The sequence below is a fragment of the Fukomys damarensis genome, unplaced genomic scaffold, assembly GCF_012274545.1.
Source record: "Fukomys damarensis isolate Sample0158 unplaced genomic scaffold, DMR_v1.0_HiC HiC_scaffold_11, whole genome shotgun sequence".
Classification (NCBI taxonomy): domain Eukaryota; kingdom Metazoa; phylum Chordata; class Mammalia; order Rodentia; family Bathyergidae; genus Fukomys; species Fukomys damarensis.
This window is the reverse complement of record NW_022900923.1, coordinates 18,429,277-18,455,203: the sequence shown is the minus strand read 5'-3', so window position 1 is coordinate 18,455,203 and position 25,927 is coordinate 18,429,277. Positions and strand designations below refer to the sequence as shown.

Genomic DNA, 25,927 nt, shown 5'->3' with positions numbered 1-25,927 from the left:
TTATTGCTTCATCATCTCATGGCAGGTGGAACACAAGGCAAGACACAGCAAATGAGTCAGCTCATCTCTTCTTCTTCTTCTTCTTCTTCTTCTTCTTCTTCTTCTTCTTCTTCTTCTTCTTCTTCTTCTTCTTCTTCCTCTTCCTCTTCCTCTTCCTCTTCCTCTTCTCCTTCTCCTTCTCCTTCTTCTTCATCACTAATGCTGTGATTGCAGCCCCAAATCTGGGATCTCAGCTAATCCTAATTATCTCTCAAAGTCTCCACCTCCATATGAACATGGGGGTTACATTTCTAACACGTGAACTTTTGGAGAAAAACATAGCATTGAATCCCACCAACAGTCTTGCCTGGGATTGTGGTCAAGTCCAGCTCAGGAAAACCCTGTGCTCTGCAGCCTTGGACCCTGATGCTTCCCTCTAAGGCCTCATGTCCAGCTGCTAAAGCAGCTTCCACCCCAGTGTCCTTCTGGTGCCTAAGAGTCCAATTTCAGGAATCCCACAGCCCAGGAACAGCCAAGAAATAATTTAGGCATCCTTATTGTTCCTAAAGAATTGATGGTCGCGATTTGCATTCTCATCAGCTCCACCCTGAAAAGTGCAGTGGACTCCTAAGGGTTGTTGATCATGTGCACGATATAGTGACAAGTCCCTATGCTTGTGGGTTAAGAAGCACAGCCATTATTGCCACCAAGGGACTTATCACCCTAAGTCACTCCAGTATCCTTACTCCTGCTCAGTTCAACAGCTAATTTAGCATCAACCAGTTGATTCACCTTCCCCTGCTCTTAAGGAAGGAAGGTGATCCCATAGCTGGATGTCCCACAACAAACCTCTGATCTGTGGAGAAATACGGAACGAGTATCTCCTTATTCTTCATCTGCAACACTGCTGATACATCAATTGTGTGCCACCTCATAGTTTACAAAATATATTCACAGGTTCTTGATTCTCATTATAAATCATTCCCCCTTTGCCAATAAAGAAACTGAGAGTCAGGGTAGTCACGTGACTGCTCAAACTCATGAAGCTGGTGATGAAGTGGCAGGAGACATAGACACTGTGTCTCCAAGGCAGAATCCCCTGCCCTCCAGGCAATGACTCTTCTCCAAATTCTCCCAGAAGTAACCCCCTGGAGGGAGACAACAACTTCCATCAAATCCAAGGGCAAGGAAGGCCACAGATCACGTCTTTGTTGGGTTTTTTTTTTTTTTTTGGAAGAAGCTAAATCTATGGAAGACTGACAGGGCCTGAGTAGTCAGAGAAACTAGCCTTTCAGTGAGGATGGGCATGTGGAGGAAAAAGATAATTAGGGGGTCTGGGCAATCTGGCAGGTACCAAAGTCAATAATAACAATAGACAATAATGACAATGTGGCAGGCAGCAACCATCAAAAGGAAAGGAAGGGAGAGGAGGGTATAATCCTGGTGCTATCAGTGAGAGAGGCTGGAACTGGGGCAGGCAGGATAGTTATTACCCTAACAATAAACTATGCTGATGGCTGACAGGACAGTGTGCCCCGGCCCTCTCAGGTCCCCTGTATACTCCAGCACCAGTTCTCCCTGAAAGCGCTGCAGAAAGGAGCAGTTCAGCAACTTCGGAAGCAGAAGAGACTAATCAATGGGAATATCCAGGACACCAGAGTAGGCAAAGTTGGCTGGACTCATATCCCCCTGTACTGGGTGTAGGTATTAGAGGAGCTGGGGTATTACACTTGGAGCTCTGCACCAAAACCTGGGAATAAAGATAACTGGTTTATAGACCCTGCCCTCCAGGAAACTTCCCTTCAAGGGAGAAAACAAAAAACTCTGCCAATAAATGCACCACTAACTATAGTAACAAATTCTTTAGGGGGTCAGAAAAGGAAATAATTGTCACAAATTCTCTCTCATAAGAAGGCCTCCCAATTCACCAGATCCATTCCTTAAAACTGGAAGATAGCAATGGACCAAAGCATTCGAATCTGGCACCCTCATCTAAAAGCTCTGTGAATTTTCAACACATCTCTTGACCATTCTGTGACTTATTTTCTTCATTTGCAAAATGGCGATGATATCAATGGTTTTTCTGGGCTGGAGGTGTCATTCAGCGGAAGGACGTATGCCTGTCAAGTACGAGGCCCCAGGTCCCATCAATGGCACCTCAAAATAATAATATTAGTAACAGTTTGATTGCTGTGAGAATTAAATGAGTTAATATATGAAATTCTTAGACTGCCTGACATGTGGCCATACTATTTAGTTGTCAAAGAAAGCCCTTCCATCCTTTGTAAGAAATCCTACATGTATATTTTAAGGGGGCAGGAAGCACAAGTGAATCATATCTGATAGGCTTAGCCCAAAGGTGATGGGGATTTCCCTTTCTTAATCAAATGCAGCCAGCTTGGGCAAACCCAGCAATCAGTCCCATGTCTTTAGTCTTCTATGAAAAGCCCACCTTGTCATCTTGGAGAAAAGCAATAAATATTCACTGTTGAGTTAATACTGTGGACTCATCTTGCAGATCAAAAGTTTAGATCCAAATTCTACACATATTTGTGGGTCTAGATGAATGAAGATATAATGTTCCAGAACAGTCAAAGGATGTGTCACTGCTCACCTCATAATTATCTTCAAGCCCAGCAACTGATAAATGAGGATGGGAAATTATCAGAGCCATTTTGGGAAATCGCTTGCCTGCTTTGAGCTTTACATTTCATGAATCAAGCTAGTGTCTTGCTCAGCAGGAAGAATGCTATTCTAATGCTTTCCACAGCAAAAATCCTTCCTAATACAACCTAGGATCAAAGGCATAGGTTTTCCCATTATAGACACCAGGAAAGGATTAAGTTCTGGGTTGTTGCTAAGGAATCTGAGGGCCATAGTCCTCCAATTCCAAACAGGAGAGTTGTTGCATAAGTCTATGGAGAGAAACAGAGGCAGAGAAGGGTTCCCTCTGCACTTGCAGAGGCTGGTGTCCACTTTCTCCCTCTCCCTCTGGATGGTCAGTCCCCACCCCACCACCAGCTCTGCATCCAGAGTCAGTTTTGTTGAGTTCAGCCACACCTACCCTAGCCAGACACTCATCCAAGCACATATACATGTCCTGAAAGTGAAGAAAGAAGGGCTCATTCTTTGATTTAGAGAACTCCCATCCACACTTGGTTTTTTGAGACAGGATCTCTCTCTGTGTAGTACAGATGAGCCTTGAATTTATGATCATCCTTCCTGCCTCAGCCTCCAGAGTTCTGGGATCTCAGGCATGTGTCTCTACACTGGCTCAGAGAATACATTTGTAAAAGCAATAAAAGCATAAAGAAACCTGGGCCTTTATAATTAATTTGTTTAATGTCACTGCATTTTTCTGCTATTCCTGAGGAAAGCACACTGAAGAGTATATGAACTAGATTCCTTTTTACACTACAGTAGTAGAAAATACAGTTTTCTTTAGCACCAAAGATATGGCTTGTTTTTCAGAACAATGAGCCTTCATTTACGTATCTGTAGAGTGGAGCAGTATACTCAACTTACCTACCCTGCAGAATTGATAGAAGGAACAACCTAAGCGTCATTCAGGAAAGCATCTGGAAGACTCTAATGAGCTCCTCAAATGCCAGGTGTTCTACAACAACGACACATTTTAATGCTTTTCAAAAGGGAAAAGGTAGAAAGATCAATTTGAGAGAAACCGCTGAAACCCTTTACAGGCTATGAATCTTATTCTCTGCTACACAGTGAAGCCACACTGAACCATGTCCACTGTTAGGTTAGTTGAAGGCTGTTGTTAAAATGAAAATGTCATGGTTATTTATGGTTTAAGCCTTACCTGTTTCCAAATAGATTTTCAGAAAGCATTAATTTGTTGCCAATACTGTGTCTTGCACTACTTTGGCATTTGAGAGAACGAGGCAGCATGCAGGGCAGTGAGTTTTAAGCAGAGTTGGGAATAGGCAGAAACAGCTGGCGTAAATGCCCTTCCTGGGAAAAAGAGGTCCCTGTAGGAAACTTCAGAGACAAGCCCAGGCAGCCACATCTGGTCAGCAAGGGCTCTGGGTCCAGGAGGTCTGGGACTCATGGAAGCTGAGCCTCAAAAAAGGCAAGGAGATCGGCCAAAGAGATTCAGTACTGAGGATCCAGAGTGCAGTGGCCTTCAGCTGTGGGGCACAGCCAGCCCCAAGGCCAGAAGAGAGCACAGGGGCCTCTGGATCCTCTCTGCTGCACTCTGGCTGGGCTAAAGCTCCAGGGGAAGAGAGCAGGGAGGAAGGAGGAAAGTGGAGAGAAGTCTGAGAGGGGCAAACGAAGAGCTCTGGGAGTGTGTGCGGAGAGGAGGCAGACACAGCAGGGCACAGCAAAGGCTGAGGACGGCAGCTGAGGAGAACTGGACCTCATGTTATCTCAGGTAAAAACCCAACCTGCTTTAAGCAGTCTGCATCCTTTTCAGATCACACATGAACTTCGGGAACCCTCAAAATGTGTTCTGTTTCCCAATGACTCAGCAGCCCAGCCACACTCAGAGCACGTTAGGCACCATCTACCTTCTTAATTCATCAGAGAGGCAGGTGCACATAGCTAAATGCTCAGTTCTTGTCTTTATTCTGACTGCAGACATTTTGAAGCCCAATATTTTAAAATACATATCTGAGTTTAGAAGTTAATAAAAGATTTGAATTCCATTGGTGACCTTCTATTAACGATAATGACAAAGACAATGCAGTATAACTTAATGGACAGCAAAATATGTTTTATTGAGAAAGACAGGGAGAGAAAAGAAATTTAAGAAATGATGTATCCTAGGGAAGGGTGGAGGGGGTCAAGGGAGAACAGGGGTACAGGGGAAAAATAAGAACCAAGATACAGGAGAACAGGTACAAGATCCCAATGAGGAATGCAACTGTACTGTATACCTAAAAAGTACCAATAAACTCAATGAAAAAAAAAAGAAAAGAAATTATGTACCCTAAAAAAACATTCTCTAAAGTAATAAGGAAGGCTAATCTGGGCTCTGCCAACTAAATAACTGCAAAATAAACAACCAGGAAAAAAAACTTTATTTTTTCAAGTTGAAATTCATCTCTGAGTCCGGTTGCAACTGCAGGTGTCAAAGGCTTCCTTCATCACGCCAGGCCCTCTTTTTAAATCTCTGACAGCTCACCAGGCCCACGGATACACAGAAATGTTCTACAGATGCCAGTTAAGGCTCTCTGGCATGTCTGTATCCTTCACCCCTGAACAGAAGCACCCCTACCTTCCACCACCCCAGGAACCAAGCCCCTCAAGCATGATCTTCCTTTTTCTCTCCACCCACTTCATCCACCTTCCCACTGCCACCTTTCAAATTCTGTCTCATTCTTCAAGACTCAGCTAAAAGCCCCCTTTTCCCCTGACCTTTCTCTAGAGACTTTTAGTGCAAATACTTTCTTCTGCCTGGCTCCCAGGAAATTCTCCCATAACTCTGATGAGGTGCTCATCATGGTCTGCTATGTCTTCTTGCTGTGTGAATACTTTTCTCCCAGGGGCATGCAGAATTCCCTGAGACTTCTCTAGACTGCCCTGCCCATCTCACATGGAACCTGGCCCAGTTCCTGGCACTGTATAACTGAATTTAATTTTAAAAGTTTTGTTCCATATACCACCACTCTCAGAGCTTCCTTCAAATTTCAGATAGAAAATAATTACATTATTTCATGCACTAAAAGTTATACTTCACCTGCTTGTCGTCTCTAGGACAGGGTGGTGATATTTCATGCCCTAAAAAACATAATTTTCACAACAAAGTAAATAACTCCTTTAGAGTTATTTAGAGCTCAACTTCAATAAGTTGCCACCTCCAACATACAAGTCATCTGAAGAAATGGACATCCATATGAAAGCAAGTCTTTGGCTCCTGCTAGAAAGAGCAACTGCAGTGTAGCTATGTCATGTAAGTGGAAACATCATGGACTGTCTACTTGAGGCTGTCACTAGGTATGTTTTAGAGCAGATGAATTTATCAGGTAGTCTTGATGTGGTGAATATAATTTTTAAGGGTGAATACCCCTGAGATTTGTTTGCTTCTAAAGGGTTTCAATGTCCTAAAAAGAACCAGGCAGTCAGTTCCTCTATTCACAGCTCTGATTGTTAGCAGTTCCTTTCCATGTTTGTGTATTGACCTGGCCCTGAGTTGGCTTCTCACACTCACTGGTCAGTGGACTAGAAGCTGTGGGGGCATTGCTGACGTGTGACCAATCCCTTCCCCAACAGGCACACACAGTGTGGTGTGTTCTTTTCATAATCTAGTTTTAAGGGACTTTACGTCTTCCTGAGGCCCAAAGATCCAGAGGACAGACTTCCTTGCACTTGGCTTTGGGACTCCAGTTAACTCTGTCTACACTGTACCTTTTGCCCCACTCACTAAAATTCTCATGCACATTCCAACATCACATTTCCATCCAAACTTGAACAGCACTTTTTCAGGAAGGCTTATGGGGTCATTTCTCCTACTGTGATCTTTGTTCACCCAAAAGATGCCTGTTAACATGACTGGTCTTTGTTTAATACGTAAAAGTGGGCAGTCTTGCCTTGTTCTTCAGCTCCACGTGCATTAGTCTAGTCATCTCAAGTAGATTATAAGGCCCAAGAAGACAGTGACCTCTTCTTATCTTCGGAATCAATTTCTCAAAGTGTTCTAAGGGGTACTTTGGGTGGGAAATACAAACCATCATTTTAGCCTGCAGGGCTGGCTGGCAATCTTTCTTGAAAAGCAACTTTCTGTGTGGTTTATTAAATGTAAAGAAGAGAAAGATGAAAGGTAAAATGACTCTTCAAGGAGAATAATTGAACAGCAAATGGTGACATGCTGTTCTCCCAGCTCAAGAAACACAGATGAAAAATAGACATTAATGATAGCAAAAGGTCAGACTCTTGGAAGAATTTTTGACCAAAAGGGTAAAAATTAATTAAGAATCCATTATTTATACCCTACCTACTTTCCAAAAGATAGAGGCAGCTGATGGAGGATAAGGCATCTACTCCTGAATTAAGAGTCTGGAAATATGATTCAGGACTTAGCTTAGATATAACTTACTGTGTAATTGAGAAAATCCCCATACTTTAAGCTTCATGTACAACATGGGAATAATCCCATCAACTGTTGTGTAACTTAAATGGGATAAATCTATATATCTACCTATATAGATATATAGTGACTTCAATATATATATGTCAAATGTTCTACAGATTTTAAGAATCCTCCCTCACTTCAATAGGATTTCTATTTATCAATAATCACTGGGAAATCTAGACCATATGTCACTACATCTTGGAGCTAAAGTTACAAGGTGACTTTCTATCAGCTATAGCTGCTCAAAAGGACCTAAGCACCCTTCAGCGATAAAATTTCCCCAGCCTTGTTAGTTGCAAAGCTGGGATTCCAACCTGGATGTCCTCATATTCACATCCAGCTGTGAGATTTTCATTGCTTTCTGTATCATTCCCTTGATTTATATTCGAGACTCCATTTCTTAGATGAAGAAGGAGCTGTTCTGAAAGAACTGGTCAATTAGAGTTCTCCCAGATAGTACAAGACAGAGCCAGAGGACAAGACCAGCAGCCAGATCCCACATCCCAGCCACTGCAGCTTCTCTAATCTACACTGACATAAAGCTACACGTACACTGGGCTCAATACTCATGCCAAAAAATGTATGTAGACTCATCAGGTCCTGAGCCAAGACCTTTCCTGCAGATTCCCACACAGGCTGCCTCTAAGTGCCTGTGGTTCAGGGCACTGGGCAGCAAGGGAGGCCTGTTGGGAGATGACAGCCCAGCTCAGTCCAGTGAGCACCCCACACCTCCCTGCTGTCTGCTGCAGGCCAGCCATGGAGCCCTGCCTGCTGGGAGTTTTCTGCCCTCAGGTTCTTTTCAGAAATCTGACAGGCCCAATAAAGGCCCAGCACTGACAGAGCCAGGCCGGCTCTGCCTTCCCCCACAGCCCCACGCTGCCTCCCTGGCTGACACATTGGGGCCGGCTGTAATCACATTACACCCTCGTCTTTCATAATTACCTTCTTTCTCTAAGTGACAGAGCATCCCAGTGGCAGAGAGGAAACTATTTTTAAACGAATCCCAACTTTTTTAAAAAAGCACAAAAAAGAGTATCATTTTCCACAGATATGGTTCTCATTTATAAATCCCCCTAGGGACTAAAGCTGGCCAAAACCAGAAAATCCAAACAGAGCACTGGTCACCCACCCCAAGGGATCATCTCTGCTACTTGCCCAACAACCCACACACTCATTTCTCCCAGTTTTCTTTCCCTGGGGTCCCTCTGCTCCGTGTTTGTCTCTTCCATCCCCTTTCTGACTCCACAAAAAAGAAAAAAGAAAGAAAAAAGAAAAATCCTAGAGGCTGCTGTCACTACACACATGTAGCTTCTCCTCTTCCTAGTCTTCTCCTCCCCTCCTTCTTCATCCCACACCCTGGACTCCTGAGATCAGCTCTCCTTCACTCTGCCTCTGCATCTAGGAAAGGTGATGGCTCGCAGAATGTTTTCTATAACCTCCCCAAAGCTCTTCAGTGTGAGGAAAGAAAGCCAGAGGAGGGTCTGGGGGAGAGGAAGAAAAAGAAAAACCACCTTAGAAGGACTTGAAGTAAAGGCACCCGGCTTTCGCCAAGCTAAGGTGACCCCAGCCTCTCCCTGTTGGCCTCCCTAGGAAAAATTTCAAAACTGTGCCAATTAGCATCCCTGAAAAGTGTGAGGAAGTGACCTCCTGCAAAGCAGAAAACATCTTTGCAACAGAGCAATAGGAAGTGGAGGTGGAGAGAAAGCCAGGAAGGAAGCTTTCAGGGACACAGAAAGAAAAGGCACTTTAAAATAATTATTAAGTGGCATGAATGACTTAGCCAAACTGTTAGAATATTGTATTTGCTAATTAGGTATTTAATAAACCTGAATTTCCCTTCCTGACCCCTTCAGCCGGAACACCTCATGCCATTCAGCCCACCTGCTTTCATTTTCCTCTAGAAAAGCTGTAGAAGAGAAAAGCAGAGAGGCCAGTGATAACAGTGAATAACACCTCTGCCTGAGCTGGGTGGGCGCTCACTAGGGAATGCTCAGAGAAGTAAAGGTAGCCAGAAGGAGCCTATGTCTGGCCCTGGTTCTCTATAATCACTAGCTCAATAGAGAACTGTCCCAGAAGAGGGCAAGTTTTAAAGATGTCTCCCAACTCCTCCAGGACCACGGTTTACTGATTTAGAATTGTTCTTGATTCTTGGGGCCAAGTGGAATCTGGGCTCTTACAAATGAAAAGTCACCAAACAAGCCTTCTCTCAAGGGGGAGATACTGCAGCAGTTTCTAGGGAAATTGCCTGGATTAGTGGAGAAAACGTTAACTAAGTCATAGGTGTCCGGAAGGCCCAAATTTGAACCTTAGAGGAGGGTTTTGATATGTAAGAGCTCTACATAGCCACTAATTAAAGCTGGCTGAAAAACAGCAGAGAAAAGCACAGACTCTGGTCAGCCAGGGCTGGGTTCAGTACTAGCACCTCTCCTGTGTGCACTAACTGCAGTCTTGGTGAAGTTCTTCGGCCTTTCCTGAAGCTCGTTTACTTATCTTAAGAAATGGAAATAAAAAGAGGACCTACCGCCATAGAAAAACAACCATAAGGCTTTATTAATTGTCCTCGGCAAGTCTGATTGATTGATGTCCCCTTTTGGTGGATTGATGCCCCGTTCTGATTGGTTGTTGCCCAAGCCGCACCAGTACCATAAATATCCTGATTCATAAATATCACTCCTGCCTAGCTTATAACATCACTGTGAAAAATGAGCGAAACAGTACAAGGAAAGTGCTCAGCTTTGTCCAATTTCTGTTGGTATTTGTAATGGGTTGTCTTGTGTCCCCTAATTGTTGTGGGTTGAAATCCTAACCCCCAGTACCTAAGAATGTAGTGCCTTCTACAAAGGGGCTCATAACAGATATGATAGCCATGTTTGGATGAGGCCATACTGGAGTAGGCAGGGCACCTAATCCAGTATGCCTGGCATACCTATAAGAAGAGGCTACATGAAGACTCGGGGAGAACATGCGATTTTAGAGGTAAGGGTTATGGCAATCCATCTTCAAGGTTAGGGATGCCAAGGATTGCCAGCCATCTCTAAAAAACCACAAGAGGAGCATGGAATAGATTATCCCTCAGAGACTTCAAAAAACATCCAATCTGGCAAATACCTTGATCTGGGTCTTTTAGCCTCCCAAACTGTGAAAGAATGGTGCTGTTGTTTAAGCCACTTACTGTGGTTGTTTGTTATGGAAGTCCTAGGAAACTAAGATAGTATTATACTGGGTATGTTCTTAAAAGTCCATTGACACCATGAATTCATAAAGTACCAGGGAAGAGGAGACCTTAACATGCATTTTCATCCCATTTAGTCTCCTTTGATGCTGGAAAAAACCCTTTTCAGCATTCTCAGTAAGCTGTGCTGACTTGTGCCTGAATACCTCCAGTGAGCAGAACTCACTACCTGCAATGACAACCAGTACCCCTCACTACTAGAGAAGCTATTCTTTATATTGGGCCAAAATTTCTTTTCTTGCAGATCCTCCCATCTGGTGGAAACTTCCTCCCTGGGACCTTATACCACATAAAACGCCAACCCTTTAGCATTCGACAGCCATTCAAATCCACACTCGTTGAAATACAATTTCTTTTTTCTACAATGAAATTTTCCTTTCTCAGTCTAAAAAGTAATCTACTAAGATCTATTTCAGTTTTATCTCCTGGTCATATATGTTATGCTCTGAGAAAAAACAATCCCAAAGTCTGTTCTTCAAAAACCAAAGGATTCTCTCACACACTGCACAACCACTGTGACTCAGCAGAGCAACTCTGTACCCTGTAGTCACTCAGGGATCCAGACCAACCAGGCAGCCACCATCTTGTACACAACCAGTCACCATGGAAAGGAGAAAGCCCTGGAACATGTCCCCTTGACAATCAAATGTGCCAACACAAAGTGATAAGCACCATTTCCTCCCAAAACTCATTGGCCAAAACTATTGACAAGTCTCACCTCAACGAGAGGGAGCTAGAAAACTGCCAGACCAGATACGTTTGGCAAAGGCACTGATGGGTACTCCACCCTCTCTGAGTCTTTCTCCCTACTGGCTGGACAGGGCCAGCCCTTCATGTTTCTGTTAGCGGTGATCATCACCCCACTGCATTGGCATTCTCCTTGCTTGTGTTTTCATCTCCTCCTTGAGACTAAGAGTTTTTTAAGGACTGGAGTAGATCACAGTAAATGTTTACTATAAGCATGCACTTGAGAACAGTAAGCATAGGTCCACAGGGAAGGCCAGAGTCCTTCCATGGTTTGCAGGGCTCTCCATGATCTGGACCTACCGCTTCTCTGTGACCTCACCTGGCCCGGCCATACTGTCACTGGGACTCTCCAGGTCCATCCTACCTTGGCCTTCACACTAGCAAATCCCCATGGCTGAGCAGCGGGTCCCCTGCCATTTGCCTGGCTTGGTGGCCCGCTTCCCTCATCTTATCAGAGAAGCCTTTCCAGACCTTGTTCTTTAAAATACCACCATAACAACTCCACACACCCAGTTACCTCCTTGGCTCCCTTGTCTTTTCTTTTTTTCCATAGCACTTACCACTTACTGAGTCAACACAAATGAACTTAACATCATCACGTATCAAACATCACATAGTATGCATTGCATAAGTATTTGGGGCATTTATTGATTGATTGATTGATTGATTGTCTGTTCCTCACCCTCCCATCCAGGTGAATGTAGCTTCAGTGAACAAAGGGCTAAGATGCAGCAGGGACTCAATAAGCATCTGTCCAATGAATAAGTGAAAAAGGAACAAATATATCTCCCAAGTCTTCACGTCTCTAGATCAAAATGCTAAATTTCTCCCTCTTGTATGACAATATTTTAAGCCCTTTCAATATATGAGCTACCCAGAAGTGATCAATCATCAGAGTCATACAGAGCAGAATAACCCTTATTTATCTTCATTTGGTATTCAAATTAATAAAGCCCAAGCTTAAATAATAATTTGAGAGCTACAAAATTCACACTATTGACTGACTTGCAGTAAGTTTACTCAGTGACTAAAAACTTACACGTTTTTCTTATCTAAAATTGTAACTTTTCTTGTCTCTAGAATCTTGTCTCTGTTATTTTGGACAACATTTTTCTCTCTTGATATACTTGTCACTCATCTTCCTTTTCATTTTTAACATCATTTATCCTTACTGTGCACAATCTACATTAAGCACTATGGGGTATTATGTGATAATTGTATAATTCCCATAAGAAAAACGTGGGTCCAATAAATGAACTTTAGTTCAGCAGGAGAGATAACAAGCCCCCTTCTCGGAGTAAACGGCTGATGGCAGAGCTATCAATAACAGAGCAGAAGTGACACTCCAGGGGTACCATGGCTGGGGCCATTGAAGATGAGAAGGCAAGCGGAACCCCAGATGAGAGGGACTTAGGAAGACCTTACTTACAGTTGTACGGTCAGTTGGCTTTAGACACATCACCCCACACATCTTCAAGATAGATTTACCTCCTCAGGATGTGCCCAGTGGATCACCACCTCCCACAACGCTGGGGACCTTTGCCAATCTTTGATCACAGACATGCTAAGGATTAAGCTTACCTGATGTCCACTGATGAATAAGACATTTCATGTGTTCCAACAATTTCAGGGTGGTCCTTAAATAGAAGAAGAGCCAGAATAATTATTGCAAACCATATTTATCTATTTTAGTTAATGACAGTTACCGGGCAAGTATTGTACATAAAAATGCAATCAGCACTGCATCCTTTAAGGTAGACACTGTCGTTATCTGCACTTTATACATAGGGAAATGAAGAAGCAGCGAGGTTAGCGAGCTTCCACAGCTGCACAGTGGAGGGCCAGTGGTTTGAGCCTGAGCAGTCTGACCTGGAGTCCATGGTCTCAGCAATTCTAGCCTGCTCTGCTTTCTCTCAGGTGGAAACAGGGACAGCCTGCGGTCCGGTGCATCACATAAGGGCTGAGTAACAAACGTGCTTTTATGCTACTCACCTAGACAGTGTGTAACTCCCAATGAAATCAACCCGTGGACATTGCCCAGAGCTGAAATTGAAGAGAACGGCGAATAACTCGGGTTAATAGAGAGGGATTAAATGAACTGGAGAATGATTCGACCTTTTGGCCGCTGAGCACTTATTCATTAATTCATCTGTTTATTCATCCTTTCATATATGTGCCCCTCCGTTCAAAATCTATGTACTGAGCACTTTCGCTGTCCTGGACACACAGCCACATGCTGCAGATAAGACCCCAGAGTGGACCTAGCAGGCCAGGTGGGGAAAAGCAGGTGACAGAAGCTGCTGGTGAAGCACGGCAGGACCTTAAAGAAGGGGGATCGTGGGAACTTAACTCTCCCTGCATTTGGGAGCACAGACAAGGGAACGGGACAGAAAAGATGAGAGTAGGATGGGCACAATGCTTCATGGAGGAAGGCACAATGGATCAGCCCAAACAAAATTTTCTAATCTTAGTGTTTCTGGGAAGAGTTGAAAATTTACACAATTTCCATCAGCGACAGGAGAAAACTGAGCACTCTTTTCAAGAAGGGCTCCAGGAACGTCGTTGAGAGCCCAGGTTTAGGGGCCCGTCAGGCCTGCATTCAAATCTTCACCTCCCCAGGCAGAAATTGCCCCACTGAAAGCTGAGCACGATCATAACACACCATTACAGGACTGCACTGAGGCCGGGTAAGGTTGTATGTGAGGTGTGCAGCACGGTCTGCTATCAGCCGCCACTTCTTACCTTCTCCTCAGATTCGTAGTCATTCTTACTTGTTCCCTAAATTGTTAATTTTCTTGGTACTCTGACCTTGCCTTAAAGACCAACGTTTGTAGGTTTGTTTTCTCTTTTACATGAGGAATGAAAAGGGAATATAATTTTTGTTAAACTGATTTTTATTACCGTGAATTTATCGTGCTCCATGATTCTTGGTGACTAGGTAACCAACAGGCAAGCTAATTTATTATTTTAGCAATTTCACCAAGACCTCAGAAGAAAGGCACCTGTGATCCAGAGCACTGGAACTGTGCTAATGAGAAGATTAAAAGAAAGTTCAGCTCACAGAGACCCAGATAATCACAAATGTACCCAAGGATAATTAACAGTCACAATTACCTGGAACGATATTATGTGCCTGGTTGGTTGTTTTAAAGTCAGCCTGTATTGAATACATGAGCTTAAAGGAGGGAATGAATAAGGGCCGGGGATTTAGCTCAGCGCAAGCACAAGGACCCGAGTTCAATCCCCAGTACAAAAAAAAAAAAAAAAGGAGGGAATGAATAAGTTATTTGGAAGTGGTTGGTGAGGCACCTTCATAATAAATATCTAGAAAGATATGAGAGGACACCCAAGGCGCCACAGTCCCATCACCGTAATTGTCATCTAGGAACTGTGTGCCTTCCATGAAGTCCCCCTTCAAGTGCTTCTCCCTTATGCAGAAGCATTGCCCACTGCCAGGGGTCCAGTCCTCCAGGGAACAGAGTTCTGAGCCTTCTGACTCTGACAGTTACTGTCCTTTCCGCACCACCTTGAGGATCTCTGTAGGGTGGTGCCATGGTGCCCAGGCGCATGTCTCAGCTTGTCTGTTCTCTTCATTTCTTTGCAGGCTCATTCCACTCCGTGCTGCATACTGCAAGCTGCCCCAGAACTGAGCCGAAGCAGACAGGACAGGATGGGGACAGACGGGGAAACGGTAGTCCTAAAGAACGTGCTCATTGGCGTCAACCTGATCCTGCTGGGCTCCATGCTTAAGCCCTCAGAGTGTCAGCTGGAGGTGACCACAGAAAGGGTCCAGAGACAAGCAGTGGAGGAGGAAGGAGGCATTGGCAACTACAGCACATCCAGCAAAGAGCAACCTGTGGTCTTCAACCATGTGTACAACATTAACGTGCCCCTGGACAGCCTCTGCTCCTCGGGGCTGGAGGCCTCTGCTGAGCAGGAGGTGAGTGCGGAAGATGAGGGTCTGGCAGAGTACACGGGCCAAACCTCAGACCAGGAGAGCCAGGTCACCTTCACCCACAAGATCAACCTCCCCAAAAAGGCCTGCCCATGTGCCAGCTCAAGCCATGTGTTACGGGAGCTGCTGAGCCGGATCGAGATGCTGGAGAGGGAGGTGTCAGTGCTGCGGGACCAGTGCACCAGCAACTGCTGCCAGGAAGGCGCCGCCACAGGTAGGGTGTGAAGGGCTGGCGGAGGGGAAGGAGAGGTGGGAATGAATGAAGGCGCAGGGGAAAACCCTCAGCATCTCTTTCCTTGGCCCAAGCAAGAAAGTGTCCCTGCTTGTAGCTCTCAGTTAATGTGTCTGTGAGATCTAAATGCAGTTCTTCCCCAGAGATTCAGTTCAGGGATCCTCCACACTGCTTAGCCAGTTTGAAACACATTAACCTGATTTGGGGAGGATGAGTCAGGTAATGGTACATCAGTTCAGCACAGCGACTTGGCTGGCAAGCAGGGAATTTGATGTCTGTCTTCATTCATCTTTGGCTTTCACAGGCTGTTGGATTGATATCTATTCATGTTAACCTGAGGGACTAGGGAATGCAGGTGCTCTGCTCATTCAGTCGCAGCCTTCTCCCATGTGAGTGAATGATAGTCATTAAAGTCTCAGAGGATCTGTGCCTGTCTTCTCTAGCAAGACGGGAGTTTTAGCCCCTGTCCCGTCATAAGCGCGCGCGCACACACACAAACACACACACACACACTCACACTAGATGCAGCACACCTATGCTTGCACACACACTCACAGAGCAAATCCCACTCCCAAAAGGCTGAAAGAGGTTTTCCTTCTAGCCTTGCCCACCTCCTAAACAGTAACATGCATGAGTTCTTAGCTGTATCTCTCTGAAATGTAAGCAAGTCTCCAGAGACTCCCTGAGTGCAAACCTTAGCTCTGCTACATCTATGCTTATGGCCAAAGAAAGCTGCATAGCTTTTTCCTCCTCTATAAGCAGTGACAGACTACAGTGACCTGGGTTTGTTCACTGTACAAGGTTTCTCTAGGCATCATAAAAACAATAGCTGCTATCAGCAGAACCCCAGTCAACATCCAGCCCAGTTTTTCTTATCCAAAACAGAGAAGCTCTTTGATGGGAAGGGGCATCAGTCATATTCTCTTGGGTGTAAGTATTCACTCATGTAGGATCCAGTATCTCAGGTATTTCTCGGGTTATAAGAAAGGTGACGTTTTAACAGCCTCGATAGCCCACAGTTCCTGAGGATAGCAGGCACGTTCTCCTGAGTCACAGCAAGAGGAAGATCAGTCTTTGAATAGGGAAGTGTTTCCCTGGTTTTTCTCACTTCTGCTCCTGACAGCCAACACCATAAACAGCCAGTGTAAGACTAAAGGGGGAAGTGCAGTTTTCAGTTTTTTTTTTTTTTTTATTGAGTTTATTGGTACATTTAGGGATACAGTACAGTTACATTCATTGTTGGGATCATGTACCTTTACATGGCAAGTCTTGATTCTCATTTTTTTTCCCCTTACCTCTGCCCTCCCTTCACCCCCTCCTCCCCTCCCCATCTACAAACACTTTATTTTCATCTTTTCATTCTCTCACATTTTTTTCTTTTCCCTTTTTGTTCTTCCCTATGTTCAGTTTTCCGTTCATTAGTAAGAACTGACAGGTCAGTTCATCTTTTTTTTTTTTTTAACCAAGGATCAAACTCAGGACTGCTGAGCTACATCCCCAGCTCACAGTTCACCTTTTCAATGGAGCTAGAGGACAAAGTCATAGACATGGTCACTTTGCTACTCAAGAAGTCAGGGTGGCTTTTTTGTTTTGTTTTTTTTGTTTTTTGTTTTTTTGGTTTTTTTAACTGAGACAGAGTCTTGCCAAGTTTTTCACTAAGTTGTCAATACTGGGCTTGAACTTGTGATCTTCCTGCCCCCGGCTTCCAGAGTACTGGGATTAGAGGCATGTGCTATCATGCCCAGATCCAGAGTGACTTCCATCAAAGGACTTTTGACCAGCATTCCACCAGGATGCCTGGCAGATTGTAAAAAATCTAGAAGGAAGAGCTATGTTAGGCAACAGCCATGAAGTATATTTTCAGGCCACTGGGGCTGCCAGAAGTGGCAAGGTGGGCTTACTAGATTTCAGATTCTCAGGGCCAAGGACTGAGAAGGAAGCCAAGCAGGTACTGAGCCTGAATTTTTTGTTTTTTGGGGAGGGCAGTTTTTTGGGGTTTCTGAGATCAAACTCAGAACCTTGCACTTTCGAGGCGGGCACGGTGCCACTGATCTAAATATCTGGAAAGTTTGAGTTTTTTTAAGTTTATTGAAACAGATAAATTAACCACTGTAGCTGTACCATAATAAGGACTTGGACAGAAACATACATAGACTCTTGAAGGGACCCAGCAAACAGTAATGGGCTGAGCCGGAGGTTCCAGGAAGCCTTGAAGTATCCAAGGCGCACTGGCTTTTGATGAATCAGCCGTGAGTGATGGCAGTGGGGAAGCCGAAGGACTGTTGTAACCCAGGTGTCCATGCACTGCATAACGGACCCTAGCTCATTCCCATCCCTCCTACGGCCTTCTGTTCCCAGAACTGACATCTCAGTCAGAGTCCTTGCCCCAGTCTGTTGGACCCCCACAGCCTGCCAAGTAGAGAACAGGGGGCTTGGAATTGAATCACCCTGGAACAGCCCTCGACCCACAGTGACAAGTGACCTGCACTGTGCCCAGAGCACCCGCACGACTGAGCCCAAGTTCCTCTCCCTGGGCCTTTGTTCCATAATGTAGCCTGACTTGGGTGCCTTTCTTCTCCACCTCTGTCTTCCCTACCAGTTTTCCCTGCAAACATTTTTGAGTAAGTCGCTTTTACATGACTCTTCATCTAAAGTCCACTTCCAGGAAACCCAAGCTAAGAGGTTGAGCTCCTAGAAACAAGGGGCAAGGTTTCCTTCATCGTTGCCCCTAGCACTGTGCTAAGTAAGCACAGGCAACCACATTAGGCGGAAATATTGGTTAGTTTATACATACCAGACATGTTGAGCGTCACTCTCAGCAACTCCCATCTGATCAGAGAATGCGTAGAGATCCCTACCCTCGCCTCCCTGGCACCATTTATAGGAGAAGCCACTGCTGCCCTCTGACATCCCCCTTGACCATTCCAGGACAACTGGACTATGTCCCTCACTGCAGTGGCCATGGCAACTTCAGCCTCGAGTCCTGTGGCTGCATCTGCAACGAAGGCTGGTTCGGCAAGAACTGCTCAGAGCCCTACTGCCCGCTGGGCTGCTCCAGCCGGGGCGTGTGCATGGACGGTCAGTGCATCTGCGACAGCGAATACAGCGGGGACGACTGCTCTGAGCTCCGGTGCCCAACGGACTGCAGCTCCCGGGGGCTCTGTGTGGATGGGGAGTGTGTCTGTGAAGAACCCTACACGGGCGAGGACTGCAGGGAGCTGAGGTGCCCAGGGGACTGCTCGGGGAAGGGGAGATGTACCAACGGCACCTGTTTATGCCAGGAAGGCTACGTTGGTGAGGACTGCGGGCAGCAGCGGTGCCTGAATGCCTGCAGCGGGCGAGGACCCTGCCAGGAGGGGCTCTGTGTCTGTGAAGAGGGCTACCAGGGCCCTGACTGCTCAGCAGGTAGGAAGGGGAGCACTGGGTGCCGGTAATAACAATGACAACACCCTACTGTCCGTGAGGGGGTGAAAGTGGCCATTATCTATTATTTCTTTTGCAAAAACACAAAACTACAGGCTGGGTGAATTTTAAAGAAAGGACGTTTATCGTGGCTCACAGTTCTGGAAGTCCAGAGTTTAGGGCCACATCTGGTGGTGGCTTTCTAGTGGCAGAGTCCCAGGGGAGTACATGGCAAAAGACCAGGGACTTGTGTCTGTCTCTCTTCTGATCTTCTTATAAAGCCACCAGGATTCAGTCATGGGGACTACACTCTGATGACCTTATCTAACCCTGATCACTTTCCCTGGACCCCCACCTCTAAACACCACAGCAGATTCATTTCCACTATCTTAATAATTCATAATGGGAATTAAATTTCACCTCTGAAGCCACCAGGGGCCCCACTAAACCACACCTGAGCTATAGCAGCCAGAGGGTGAGATCATGGGGTCACCTTGCCAAGGCTGTTCCCAAGCTCACAGGAATTCCAAAGAGTTGCACCCCTCAAAATGTCTCTTTCACCTGACTCCATGCTCCAGGAACACTTTCTTTACAATGCCGCTTAAAGGATGATGGTTAGGCCATGATGCACTCTGAGTATCTTGGAGTTTACACATTTCAAGATCTTATTAATTTACAAAATGATCTTGTGTCCACATGGAGAAAAGTGTGTGTAGGCAAGAAATTAAATGTAAACATTGATGAATATTAAAGGAATCCATATTCGAGGGTGACCTCTTTGATTTCTAATATCTATTTCAGTTTTCAATATCAAGTGTTAGATATTTCAATCTGCAGTTTCTACCAGAGGGACCTGGTATATTATTAACAGTTCTCACCTACATCCTTTTTTTTTTTTTTTTTTTTTTTTTTTTAACAGGGGTCAAACCCTAAGGTTGAACAAAACACCTAAGGCCTTTTAAAAAAAAAAAAAAAAAATTACTACTATGTAGTAATGCAGATGCAACAGCAATAAATGTAAACAGGAACAAAACACTGAAAACAATAACTAACATTCTAACAAGCACAGGATATTGAGAGGCTATGATTCATTTTGTTCCAGGTGACTATAGCACAAACAGGAACCAAACCCATATACATACGACCACAATATGGAAACCGACAGGAAGGGCGTGCTGAGGGGGAGCTCTAGCGCTGGCTGCAAGAAGGATACCAGTAATCACAACGGGATGTTTTGCACTCACATCCGGTTATTTTCATTATTTCACTATTTTTTAATCTTCTCTGGGTGAATCAGTGACAATTGCTGATAAATTTGTGCTTTGAACAGTTCAGATTAAGTAATTGATCATTCTATTTAAAGATTGGAGCACCCACTGGGAAATTCTAAAAGAAGAAATAGCAACAAACAAACACTTTAAAATCTTCTAACTGAACAATTCTAGGAATTTTTCTAAGGGAGAACCCCAACCCGAGGAAGCCAGTGTCATCAGCAATTCGCATCGAACGGCAACGAATGACTTCAACTTAAATTCTTCTAAGACCAGTCACAATTAGGAAATGGGGGGGGGACAATAATCCACTCATTAGGAAGTGTTTTTTTTTTCATTCTTCCTATACTATATTTTCTATATTCAGGCATTTCCTTTAGCCTCTTGGTTTTGTTCACTGAATAGACATGTCTTTCTAAAACGGCAGTTATTTCACCAAATTGTTCCAAAGCAAGGTTCATGCAGAAGTTAAGCCTCGGTGTTTCCGAACTCAAAGTCACCAGGCACTTACTGAAGGCGGAAGCGTAACCTAGTTCCTACATAGTGGGTGAGGCCCCATGAGGCCCATTTGGAGAATGCTAAGGTTCAGTGTAGGCCGTCATTGTGTTAGTTCTATATTTCCTTAGAGACCTGCACATACCTGTCCTGTACTTGACCTGCTTTTCTGCGGGGAAGGATCCACTTGCAAACAAATTCTTGATCTAAGCTAGAGCTCAACCTGAACTAGAGACAAACCTGGTCCCGTCACGAAAGAATGAGCAGCTGTTTTAGAGTAACTACAGCTGGGTTGAGTCCAAACTATGAGCGCGTTACCTCCAATACATTACCTCTGCTGCTGGAGGAAGGATTTGTAGGCCCTGATAAATTACATTAGAGGTTCCCAGGGCATGTGAGGAAGGACAGTTGCATAATCTCCATCAGTTTCTATAGCAACCCTGGAGCCACCTCTCATTGTAGGAGGAACTGCTCTTCATGCCTGCCTTTCAAACCAAATGCCACAGGTCTCTTCCTGAGAAGTATCTAGGTCATTAGCTGAAGTGCTCCTCTGCTTGCTCTTTGTGCAAAGGCTGTAGGAGAGGGGCTGATTCACCCACCGTTTGACCTTTCTGCCGAGGTGCACACAGGACGGCACTGCTCCTCCCACTGCTTCCAGGAGTGCAGAGAGGAGAGAGAAGGTCTAGGAGGGAGAAAACACGCAGAGCACAGAGTGAACTTCCTTGGAGTTCATCATTATCTCTTAGGCAAGGACATGGAAAATAGCTGCCCATTGTGTAGATTTCATTCTGAAGCTCCCTAGGTCCCCAGGACTTGAATGCAATGTAAGAGTGACAGCAAGGCCACTATCTGACTCCTACCCTTGGTCTTTGTTCACTGTGTGTCATGGAACAAGATCTCAAGCTTTCTGCCACCATCCTCTTCTCGTGTAAAGATAATAGAACAAAAAATCATGAATATGGGCCCTTAAAACAGGCCTTAGAAAAAAACTACTCCAAGCTTCTCATTTCACAGATTTAAAAAGCAGCAATTCAGAGAGAAGAAAGATTTTTCCCTGAGCCAGACAGCTCATTAATGGCAGAGTAAGAATGAGAACCCTGGTCTCCTACCAGCTCCTTGCTGTTTTAAATCCTCTCTGAGATGCTAAGTAGAACAGAATTGAGGGATAAAAATATTAAAGCTACGTACACAAAGTAATCTGTTGATGTGAAAGCTGAGCCCTATCAAATGATAAAAATTAGGTGTTAAAGATGCGGTGAAGAAGCACGCAGAACCATTTGTCTGCATCTATTCCCGGTGGTGCAGCTGAGGGGCAGGTGGCCAGTGAGCTGACCACAACTCCCTGTGAGTAAGCAGAGTGAAGGACCACCAGGGCAGGGACTTGAAACCATCCAGAAAGCCCTGCCCTGGACGTCAGTCAGACCTGCAGAGACTCAGCATCATAGTCTCTATCTCTGTTAGGATAGCAGCTGGCCCAAGCTTTGGCACCTGAAGCCACTTTCTCTTTGAAACAATACATACTGTGGAACCAATTTCAAATGCTCTCATCCTCTAAGTGAAAAAGTGATGGAAAAATCTAAAACATAAATGGTTTGGCTACTTCACAGATAAGCAACCCTGATTCTTCAAGTTTCTTCTTTTTTAGCAGCCTACTCTTTGATCTTCCCAAAGTCAAAGTTGGATCTTCATAGAAAGTTAAGACTGAGAATGCTTTGCACCACCATAGATGCCATCATTATGGCATAAGCCTCTGTTATAGTTTGCTTTACAGTTAAACATCATTTTATTTGAATGGGATTACTAATACCCAATGTGAGCAGCTACTGTTGATTTATGAGGCAAGTGATGATGGTCTCCTCCACTGAGCCACCTCTCCTGAGAGTGCTTCTACCATCAGTGACACCTGGTGTTCCTCTGGGTCAGAAGTTAAGGCAGTGTTCACCACCAGAATCAGGTCTCCACCAAACTGACAAGATAAAAACTTCTGCATTTTATTTTTGCTTTAAAATTCTAAAATGTTCTGCTTAATCCACCCTCTGCAGTCATTATTAACTTTATTTTCTGGAAGAAAAAAACAAAAAGGAATACCCTGACTTGTCCCCCTTGCCCTAAGAGTTGCTGATGACTTGAAATGACCATTTCTGTCATCATGACTGGAACAGTCCTGCGAAAGAAACTCTGAGTCAGGGTGTTTGATTACAAGAAGCAGGTACTAGAAAAAAAAATGTCTTGAAGCATCGTCTTATCTCTAAGATGAGCACCAGTCTGGAGACAACATCTTGTGTGATCATCCAAATGATTCTAATGCATGCATGTGGAGGGACTGTGTAGAAATGAGGGCAGCCATCGAGTGCAATCTGTAACCTGCTCTATAAATTGTAGGAGGAAGAACTCAATATGGAGAACATCTGGGTGTGAGAATCTATGCTGCTACAGCCCAGCTCCCTGACTTTTGACCCATCCTCAACTGAGCTTTAGTTTCTCTTTTGTAAAGCTGACATGATCAATTACATCTACCCAAACGGCCTCGTAGGGCTGCTATTAGAGGATTTCTTTAAATTGTTGTTTGGCATATAGGTAGATGGTCTACCTGGAAAAGTATACTTAGATGATAAAGACTGAAATGTTATATACATGAAAGCTGGAACTGTATATTGGCTAAGAGATTTTAGAGTCATTCTGCCTGGGTTAAAACCCTACTCTCTGAATTTGTGTACCATGTGACCCTGTTTCTTCACAGATAAAATATTAGTCATAATAAAAATTACTATCCCATTACGTTGGTAAGAGGCTGAAACACGATGATCTTCACTAAAGCAACTAGCATTGGGTCTGGTACGTAACAAAAGTTCAGCATAATCATGCCAAATACTGTTTGTACTATGTACCCATCCTTCCTTGGATCTAGGAGTCACTCCATACGTATTATACAGGCAGACCTCAAGGTCTTAGAGCAGTTCACAGCTTTAATAATGTCAGAATTATAAATGATGCAAGCTTATAAAAAACACTGGAGGGCCTAATTATTTAAATGTCATTTATACTTTTTAGTTTCATAAATTTTTGAAGTAATTTTTTAAGTTTTGTTTAGTTCACATTTGCCATCTTCGATCAGAATAAATTCTTCTTTCTCATGTGTTTTTATACAATGAATGGTTATGAGCAAAAGCAGTCAGAGCAAATGTCCTATGTGGCAAATATATTCTGTTAATTTCTCTCCTTCAAGTCTGGGATCAGTTAGAGGGCTTCTCATTTCTGCCTTTGCAGAGGATTTGAGGTTTCACTTGTGAGCGCCAAGAGCCAGGTGCTCTCCAGTCACACTGTCCTGTGAAAAGCAGCTGGCCTGGGCGCACTCACTTGGAAAAGTGAAAGGGTAGAGATATTCTAACCCAACAACAACTCTTTCACCAACCAAAGCCTCTACTACTCCTGTAAATGTATAAATTAATTTTGAACCATTTAAATATTGGCTTGATCTTTGACTTAATCCATGAGCAGATCCAATTACAGACACACCGGTTAGCCTCCTAATTAGTCTTAAAGGTTCAATTATTTGATGCCCACACGGTGATGAAGGTTCACTTCTCAAGGGAATCATGCATGCAAGGCTGTTTCAGTGTGGTTTAACCTTGGATAACTCTGAGTAGCATTCGAGAAATCAGACAAGAATGAAATCAAAGCTCTCACAAATGCTTCTTGGTCATCATCTCCAAGGTCAAGGCTAATGAAAATTAGTTTGACACAAGTTACATTTCTTTTAAAACTTAAAGTAGCCTTCTTTTGAAAGGGAAAACACTAAATGCTTTAATCAGGCCTCAGTATATAGGATTTACTGTTTCAGCTCCTTATAATTTGCAATATAACCAGCAACGAGTATTTCTACTTGTCAAATCAGAAATTGGCTCTCCGGGCAATCTGATGACAGTAGCATATTAATCACCAAAACTTTTGGCAAATAGTGTGCTAGAAAATATCTAACAACTGGCTCATGAAAGGAAAAAAGAAGTAAAGCCTTGATTTGTAGCATTTAATAGTTTCCATGGTATAAATACTTTCTCTGTGACCAATTTCAAACCTCCAACATGACATCACCAAATATGGAGATACTGAGACGCACAACACACAAAAGTCACTTTCAGAATAGAGACGATGGTAAAATGTATTTAAATGATTTAAATGTGTCTTGAGCATTTATTACCTTTTGTTTTAATAGAAGTTACTTAACTGTAAGTTTATATAATTTCCTCTTTAAATATCATGATCTAACAACAGTCTTGCCAAATTCCTGAAAATGTGACAGTCAGTTTTTACAAGCCAGTAACAGCACAACACTAATGTGTAGCCTACGGAGACTGGGATATAAGGACAGGAAGTACAAGAACTTACTGCAAATCACTGAATCACTTGAGCCCAGCAGAGCATATAGACGTGGCATGGGGGGAGAGACATCCGGGGTGGAAAGGCAATCCTCTGAGCTCATGCTGTCTGTGTATTGCCTCCCGGTAGTTGCCCCTCCAGAGGACTTGCGAGTGGCTGGTATCAGCGACAGGTCCATTGAGCTGGAATGGGACGGGCCGATGGCAGTGACGGAATATGTGATCTCTTACCAGCCGATGGCCCTGGGGGGCCTCCAGCTCCAGCAGCGGGTGCCTGGAGATTGGAGTGGTGTCACCATCACGGAGCTGGAGCCAGGTCTCACCTACAACATCAGCGTCTACGCTGTCATTAGCAACATCCTCAGCCTTCCCATCACTGCCAAGGTGGCCACTCGTACGTACCATTCCCCCATCCTGCCTCATTTTTCTTTTCTCCCCCATGAGACCATGGGCATTCATGATAGCAGTGTCTTTTCTCAGTTCTTTGGGGATTCCTACAATGGTCTGATCTCAAGGGAAGAGAACTCAAACGTGACCCACTTAGGAAAAGGAAAAGGTGTGGCACTTAAAGCCACTCCTGATTACATTTCCAAATTATAGAACCAAAAGAACAAAAAGTACTTTAATTATTGGATACTGACGATATAAGCTAGACTCTTATTTGAAGTCAAAGAAAGTATGAGATTTATACTGACTTTGAATGTAGTCAGGGATTCACAACCAGGAGATATGTAATAGGATGTATAATAATCAAGCACTAAATGCTACCTTACAGATGGTAAGTGTATAGCAGAGTGAGGAAAAAATCTAGTTTAAAACCACAGCTGACAACATCCACTTCTGATAGAGAGGTGATATAATTCTTTATACTCTTTTGTGTACTAAAATATCTTGATGATCCATATGAGTTATAAAAGTTGAAGTTCTAGAACATAACTGAGAAAGATTCACTGGAAGAGAGGAAAGAGAAACCCAGGACAAGCTAAACTGATCTCCATAAGGATAAGGAATGGACAGTTTTTAATTACACCAGAGAAATACTCCTGTATTTATATAAGCTTTGATATAAGCTTGGAAAAATAGAAAAGATGACTTACAAATTATTAACATTCAATAGGAGAGAGGGAACCACTATTTTATATGTA

General features: G+C 44.0%; 1 protein-coding gene across 4 annotated transcripts in view; it reads left to right on the top strand.

Annotated features, from left to right (window-relative positions):
- Tnr (tenascin R) overlaps positions 1–25,927 on the top strand; it is a 407,880-nt gene that overhangs the window by 310,275 nt on the left and 71,678 nt on the right. For 3 of the 4 annotated variants that reach the window (XM_010630206.1, XM_010630204.1, XM_033762105.1), the window contains 3 exons: positions 14,656–15,220; positions 18,167–18,643; positions 24,913–25,176. In XM_010630206.1, the coding sequence (XP_010628508.1) occupies positions 14,722–15,220; positions 18,167–18,643; positions 24,913–25,176 (1,240 nt within the window). In that variant the 5' untranslated portion in view covers positions 14,656–14,721. Of the gene's footprint in view, positions 1–14,655; positions 15,221–18,166; positions 18,644–24,912; positions 25,177–25,927 lie in introns of those variants that run through there. The other variant, XM_019208352.1, reaches the window with a different exon arrangement.